General features: G+C 40.2%; 1 protein-coding gene across 17 annotated transcripts in view; it reads right to left on the bottom strand.

The window, feature by feature from the left end:
• Window positions 1-6,566, bottom strand: part of htt (huntingtin) — a 29,384-nt gene extending 22,818 nt beyond the window's left edge. For 3 of the 17 annotated variants that reach the window (XM_072463414.1, XM_072463413.1, XM_072463401.1), the window contains exons 1-12: window positions 6,177-6,566; window positions 5,546-5,629; window positions 4,579-4,699; window positions 3,607-3,666; window positions 3,441-3,520; window positions 3,173-3,311; window positions 2,933-3,074; window positions 2,687-2,865; window positions 1,982-2,186; window positions 1,727-1,774; window positions 1,461-1,529; window positions 976-1,352 (exon numbers count right to left, since the gene is read on the bottom strand). In XM_072463414.1, coding sequence (XP_072319515.1) covers window positions 976-1,352; window positions 1,461-1,529; window positions 1,727-1,774; window positions 1,982-2,186; window positions 2,687-2,865; window positions 2,933-3,074; window positions 3,173-3,311; window positions 3,441-3,520; window positions 3,607-3,666; window positions 4,579-4,699; window positions 5,546-5,629; window positions 6,177-6,274 — 1,602 coding nt within the window. In that variant the 5' untranslated portion in view covers window positions 6,275-6,566. Of the gene's footprint in view, window positions 1-455; window positions 699-975; window positions 1,530-1,726; window positions 1,775-1,981; window positions 2,187-2,686; window positions 2,866-2,932; window positions 3,075-3,172; window positions 3,312-3,440; window positions 3,521-3,606; window positions 3,667-4,578; window positions 4,703-5,545; window positions 5,630-6,176 lie in introns of those variants that run through there. The other 14 variants (XM_072463404.1, XM_072463403.1, XM_072463402.1 and 11 more) reach the window with 8 other exon arrangements.
• Window positions 6,567-7,759: the final 1,193 nt, after the last annotated feature.

Consider the following 7,759-nt stretch of genomic DNA (forward strand, 5'->3'; position numbering starts at 1 on the left):
AGAGATCGTCCGATGGCCAATAAGATGTGCTATTTTTGGACCAATTTTCATTATTTCCTCCAAATGATTTGAAATGACAGCAAACTCAGTTAATGCAGTTCACTGCTCTACATAATAACAGAGTAAATAACAGAGTATAATAAAGAAAAATAATACACATCACACCATTTACAGAGCAGAGCAATCACAGTTTGTCGTTTTATTTTGTCGGCCCAAACAAAAATATTGGTCTATGCTAGAGCTTTATGGTTGATAGCCGATACACCTTAACGTGTAAGTATTGGCCAGATATATCGGTCTATCTCTACTCTAGACCAAAACGTGCAAAGTTCAAGGGATAGCCACTAGCAAGGTAAAATTAGGGAATCAATTTGAGGAACAAGCAATGGAAAAGAATGGAGGAAAACAGGCAAACAAGCCCCTCCCACTATAGAGAATGTCCAACTGCAGCTGACCTTGTCACTAGTGCTAGAGGAGGAGGAGGTGGCATAGAAGGAGGAAGAAGACGAGATAGAGAAAGAAGACGATGTGGAAGATGTGTTGTGGACAGAGGAGTCGTTGTCTGCAGCATCAGGACCCTCTGTGGAGGTCGGAGAAGGAGGGCATGGCTCAATCACCTGCAGCAATGGAAAGTGCGACTGCGGTCCAAGTGAGGACAGGGTAAGAAGAGTGGGCAAGACCATAGATGTAGGATTGTTAGAATGGACAGATTCACAATGAACTTCTTTGAAAACAATACAATTTCAATTAGAATTGTGCATATTACCATGAAAGCAGAATAACCCAATTATTTATCAATGAAGTGATCTAACTGCATGTTCAATGTCCATTCTACAAACTATTATCGTCAAATTTTATACAGTTCTGACCAAGGCGATTTGGGATCCTATTTTTGAATAATTGTAGGTATTTTTTTTTTCTTTGCATAACAATAAACATAACTGCATTTTCAAAAGAGTAGATGATTAGACCTACCAGTTCTGCTACATCTGAGGGAGTGACCGCAGAGTCTGGCCCTTCGGTGGTGGTCTGGGAAGAGTCGCTGGGTGGAAGTGATTGATCATTTGTTCCTAAAAGAGTTCCTCCATCCACTAAGGGCCCCTCTGGCGTGGTGTTCTCAGGGGTGGTGTAATCTGCAGTCTCTGGAGTGATGTTGGCCCCACCGCTGGAGCTTCTACTGAGCATTTCCTCCTCGTTGTCATTGGGAGATTCAGGGGTCCCGCCGCTGCCGCCCTGTTCTGAAGACGCACTGAGGTCCACGGAGTCTCCGGGCTGGAGAGTATGCTGTGAGGAGCGAGGCTGTTCTGTGATGATGTCCACTTGGCCTGTCGAGGATCCATCTGCACCTGAAGCTGGGACAGAAATTATTTTGATGTTAATAGAACTATTGAAAAAAAGGTACATAGATATGCAATAATATGGAGAGATAGGATGAGAATTGAGTTGTGGGTGTATCTTACTTGAAAAGTTGCCGTCATTCTTCTCAGCTTCATCCTCCAAGCCATCCTCTTCTCCAGAGAGCATTTTCCCTAAAAGAAAAGTATTCATGGTTAAACGCAAGAAAACGCCTGGGGTCAGGGCGCCGCTGGGGAGCCTCTGAGGCACTGCACGGGAGTCCACAATGTTTTACACAAGATACACTTGAGTTTGAAAGATTTAATTTTGGATTCTAATCTCAACCCAAAAACCACGTCACTACTCAAGTAGCGATAAATGTATTAGTCACCTTTCTGTTTTCTGAAGAGGAGAGGACTGTTTGAAGACCCTCCCCCAGCTGAAACACCAGGAAATAGGAAGCAGAAAAAGAAAGTACAAAAAGAAAAGAAGCAGATACAAAAGGATTAGGATTGAAAACTGTAAACAGGTTAGTCAGAAAAGGAACTGGAAGCTGAAAAGCATGAATTAAACAGTTGGAACTTGAAAATGTTACAGGTAAAAAGTAAAGCCAAGTAGTCAAAATGACTTAAAAATGAACGATTACCAATGAGATCGAGAATACTGCCAGATCGCGCTCGGCTGTCGATGTCCTGGCGAAACACAGAGGCGTGGGTGATGCTTCCCGCGGTGATGAGCATGTGCAAAAGCTCTGGAGGCGGAGTCCGCAAAGTCTGCTGCAGGAGCTCCAAAGCGGCTGTGACCACATTGTGATCCCAGTGTTGTGTGTAGTGTAGGGTAAGTTCATACACCTTTGGACATGAACAGAATCAGAGTCACTGCTTTTTATTCCCACTATCATGCTCTGATGCTCTGAGTGATTGACAGGACCAATTAATCAAGTACAGTCGATTATGAACTCTCAGAAGCATCAGGATACCTCTGAATGGCGACCATAAAAGCACGAACGGTAATTTGTTCTGTGTACAATGGCGTCCATCTAGATGTTATCATTCCTACTTCTGCCCCCATTATATTTATTTTCTTAAAGGGTTTTTTGACAAGTCGCCCTCAAATCAATAAATACTTTACGATCATGCAGTGGACAGTGCGCTAAGTCAAAGCCTGAAAAAGGTGAGCTTGCCCGGCGCCATTGTGCACAAAGCCTGTTGCATGAATCGAAAATTAAAATTGTGATCTGGAAAATCCTTTTTGAGGGCATATCGCGCCACTCTTCTTTCAGCCTAACTTTTTAGTACCAGCTCCAATCTCTATCTCTTGCTCCTACAGTGCTAAAATTGCTCTGCTGTACCTGTAACAGTTGTTCAGGTGTTGGCTGCACGTCTGCCTCTTTCTTTGTGACTCCAAAGCTTCCCTTGAGGCTTGATGTATTAACTTGCTGAAGGAGGAGAGGTATCAAGTAACGGAGAGTTAACAGGACACCCAGAATGAGGTGAGTTGGGTGCTCTTCGTCCACAGGAACCACGAGACCTAAGGGTGTATGTTCAGATGTCATTTCCACTGTACACACGACACAAATTTTTACAGTAAAACCCACCCAGCAGCACATTTAGGAGCCAGGTGTTGAAATAGGTTGTGCGTCTGGAGTGTTGGCAGACTGTGACAGCGGAGCTTGCTGCTGTCCGTCGAATTGTGGGTGAGTTAGACTTAAGGTTTGCAACAAATGACTTGAGCAACACCTGTCAAAAGCAAATATATATTTTATTGAAACGCTTTATCAACAGACGTTGCTTTAATTAGCGACAGCAACTGTGTTTATACTTCTCAACTAATTTACCTTTATTTCACTATCATTGGCAAAATTTCCCAAGGCCAGCATGATCTTGGGCATTGCTGCAGCCAGTGTCTCTTGAACGGTCTCCTCTTGTCGCTTTGTTATTCTGGTGAGGCACGGCAGCAGGTTGACAAGGTATGGTCTGAAAAGAGAGGGGTTATGAAAGTATTGGCCATTCATAATTATATATTCTCTCTGAAATGGGCATATAAAACAAAGCAGAATATCACATTTTGTTAAAACATTGTTGTCAGGAGACTGTAGTGTATACCTGCACTTCTGGGGTCTAATGAGGTGGGCCAGCTCAGCAAACCTCCACAATGCAGCTCTCAAGCTCCGAGAGGCACCATTCTGATGACCAACAGAAAATCAGCACTTAAAAATGCGTCATTGCATTTGGCCACGACAAACACAAATCAGTCTTGTACATGAAGTACCTTTTTGATTTCTTTATAAAGCTCCAGCTGCAACCTGGGCAGGTTTGAGTCCATCAGTGCCTAAATGAAGGATGAGTTCAGATAAATAAACCAAATATGAAATATATACATCCTATTCATTGATTTCAGCGTCCATATTCAATAACAATATTTTGTTTTTTATTGGTAATTGCCATGGTAAAAGGTGCTCGATTAACATTACTCTGAAACCCCATGGATTGCTCCTCGCTCAGACTGCATGCGGAGCAACTGCCGTTTTATTCTGCGAGACATACCTGCACTTCATCCATTCCACCTGCATATATAACTGCAGTATATCAGACTGGTCTTTTCACCACCACTCTGGCAGATAATTCTGTCACATTCTGCAGTGCTGGCTTACCTTGATGTGTGGATTTTTTATTCTTACCTGGTGCTCCTCTGTGTATCTTCTGCTCCTGATGTCCTGTTCCTGCTCCCCGTCTACACTGCCTGCAATATTTACTATTTTAAAATAACCTGCCTCAGTCTCTTGACTCGGATTTGGGGTTTAACCTGTGAACCATTACACATGGCAAGTCTACAGCCTCCTCCGCAATAATCCAAGGGTGGTCTGAGCTACTCTTATTTTTAATGATTTGAAATTCATCCGGCCTCTACATTACAATTCCTCCACACGCAATGTGAGCTAGGGATAGGAGATAAGACATTAATGCCTATGGGATTTTGTGAATTTTACAGGACTTTTATAGAAGAATCTCACACTCTCATTTGCGGAATTCTCTGACAGGATTTAGAAACTAAGAGGACAGATGTGTGTCCAATGGGATTACTGTATCCCATTTAACAATAATCTGTCCTAGCATTTATTTTGTTTAATTGGATTTTTACAGAACATGGTCAAATCGAAAGGACTTTTTGACTACGGTACATATGTATGTATAACACCAACAACTGTTTAAAGTCAATATAGCAAACATTCAATGATCTCACTTTGATAATTTTGTTTAGGCACTCATCAGCAACCATTCGCACATCTGATTCGCGGTCATCACTGCAGAGTAGAAACATCTCCATGGCAATCCCCAGCAATTTCTGAAACTCTGGAGATGTTCTGCTTTTCAAAACAAAAGGCAAAATATACACTTTTTATACAAAACATAATAGAGTTGACTCTTACAACTGAATTTTCATGGTTGATATAAAATAAGATTTGCCTAATTTAATTTAGGCTTCCTAACAATCAGGCCATTATAAATATTTATTATAAATTACATTATTGCATTGTTAATTTCATGAGAGATCAGCAATATATTGAAATTCAGATCATATTGAGTAGGTTCTTTTGAAGACCTGGAAAATTCCAATAATGTGAATATACTTTATTATTATTACTATTATGTTTGGATATGCAGGAAACTGGTATGTTATTTAAAAAAAATGCAACAAAAATATATTTCAAGTGATATTTCATTTTTACAGACGTTTCACATTAGAGTCTTGATGAGTCTTGGATGAGAGTAGAAACATCTTGTTTTTCTAGAAAAACAGTGTCCAGATGACAACAACTGAAGCTTTTATAACAATGGAACACTCCTGAACGAATGAGGGATTACACCGACGTTTCTGTTACATTTACATATTATTACTTACCGGTAGTATATATTATATACTAAGTATATAATAAACAAATAGACTAAGTCTATTTGATCTCATTATTAAACTTTTTTAATGCAGGTTGTATTTGCTATATCTTGCTTTTATTATTGTTAATTTTTGTATGTTGCACTGTATCACAAGTTCCTAGCCTGGGAATTTTGTTCATTGACAATGGCAATAAACCTTTTTTGATTCTGATTGTCTCAATATCGTCATCTGGACGCTAAATAAATTATCAATAAATATTGTTTTTGTTAATATTGCTCACTCCTATTCATGACCATTATTTATCGATACCTACCTTAGAGATTGAGCTACTATGTTTTCACATATTGTCAAACAGTGTGTTACTCTGTCCTTCTTGGTGGTGGCCTGGTCCTTTTTCCTTAAAAGGGAAAACAAAGATTGTCTTATTTTAAAAAAGAAAGCAAAGACAGAGCAAATGTTTTATATAAATGTATTTAAGAATAATAATGGAAAAAAATACAACACTTTGAAATACACTCATTGTTACTTGATTATGAATATAAGACTACATCACATGAAACCTATACTGACCCTTTTGACAGGGCATTATTTATTACTAAAAATACTGTACTGTGTACAATTAATGATTACAAATGTATATTCTATTTCTAAGGGATTTTCAATCAACATGTTAATATTCTCAGTGAACCATTTCCATTTGTGGCAACAATGTAGAGGGCTGCAAGTGTTTACATGCTACAACCACACGATGTTGTTACAGAATGTATCTGTCAGTGAGGAGGATTGCAGGTATTTTCAATGCACAGTAAGGTCTACGGGCCACTTTATACAGTAACAGTTACATTTTGTAATAGCGTAACTAGTTTTGATTCTGTGCATAATAGACACTGGCGCTCCTTTGAGGGACATAGAAGCTAGCTCAAGCTAACAGAGTTAACACTTACTGCCTCTGGACCAGCTCCTCTGCAGTCAGTGGTCCCTGCTGCTGTTGGAATGACTTCAGAGACTCAAAGGCCTTCATCAGTTTCTCCATGGTGGCCATTTTATCAATCTAATATACGGATGCTAGCTCAGCTGGCTAATATTTACAATGTGAGCTAGTTAGCACAGTTAGCATAGGGAGAGCAAACGGTGCGTAGTGCGCCGACAGTGACAACACTGCTCGGACAACTACCACCAGCCCTCCAACAACTCCCTCTGCAAATTATATACTGCTGCTTCACTATATCACTGAACGCGGTTTCTGATGATAAACGACATCTTTGGTGCGGCGTTGCGTTGCCCACAAGAAATCACACCAGGAAGTGCACCGTGACAGAGACGCAGGAAGAACAACACCAAAGCGTCAACGTAATGCAAACGGCTGGTGCCCTTGCGTAGATCACGGTGCATATAGCACTATGATGGGCTCCTTTTGTGTTCTTTCAAACACAGACAAGAAAATACAAGAGCGCAATAATACTTGATTATTTATTTAACACTTTGAAAGCAATATTATGATTAACTTATCATTGTAGTTGTCGAAAGCGTTCATTGCTACCATGGCAACGTAGTGCCGTAAAGTGCGATAGCTTTAGTATTGTGCTATCGGTTCTAAATTATGCTCTTTGTTTGATCTGTGGATGTATTGACACAAAAATAATCGTGTAGCCAGTAAATAGTTAAGTGAGAAAAGAAACAGCTGATTTTATTTATAACTTTAAACTTACTATCCGGGTTGGATTTTGAACGTTGATTTTCTACTTAAAATGCCTAAAAAACTTATCAGATATGGACGCAGATGGCTGGAGGTCAATGGAATAACTCTGCGTCTACCAAAGAACGCTAAAATTAGCCCATCATCGTACATATTTGCACCATGAATCTAATACATTTGATGATTCCATAAATTGCGCAGAAAGGCCGTGACTGTTCGTCCTTACGTTGACGCTTTGGGGTGGTGAGAACGTTTGGCACTGCAGATTCACCAATCAGCATTCAGGATTGATTTGATTGACAGCTCAGTCGACCAATAGCTGACTTACATTGTCCATCGTTGTTTTCAGTAAGTCACGGGATCACTGAATTCCTGATTGTTGTTACTTAGAAGGGAATTAATAAACGCTTATTAGAATACTTCAAATACTACATCTGAGAATACAATAACCGCAGTTATTAACTACAGTGCACAATTTGTAACACAATCCGTGTTTTATTTAATTATAGTTTTGCTCAAGAGATTCAAGTACGGTGTCCCAGGGGTAAGAAAGCATCTCTGGTGGTGCAGCATGGAGTCCACACCATACACTAATAAAGACAGAAATTATAGGCTACTTTACTATTCTGATACCATCTACCACACATAGCCTTTATAATCCAAAGGCTATAATAATTATAATAATAATAATAATAAATATAGCCGCAAGCGGCAATGATCGGCCCTCGCCACGCCGCCGCCACACCGCCGCCACGCCGCAAGAGGAGGGGGCGCTAACGCGCCCCAATTGTCCTTTTATCACGCCTACTGCTGAATCTGTGACGCTGTCAC

Source organism: Eucyclogobius newberryi, unplaced genomic scaffold, assembly GCF_026437365.1.
Source record: "Eucyclogobius newberryi isolate DKJ021-1_F unplaced genomic scaffold, fEucNew1.0.hap1 SCAF_4, whole genome shotgun sequence".
Lineage (NCBI taxonomy): Eukaryota > Metazoa > Chordata > Actinopteri > Gobiiformes > Gobiidae > Eucyclogobius > Eucyclogobius newberryi.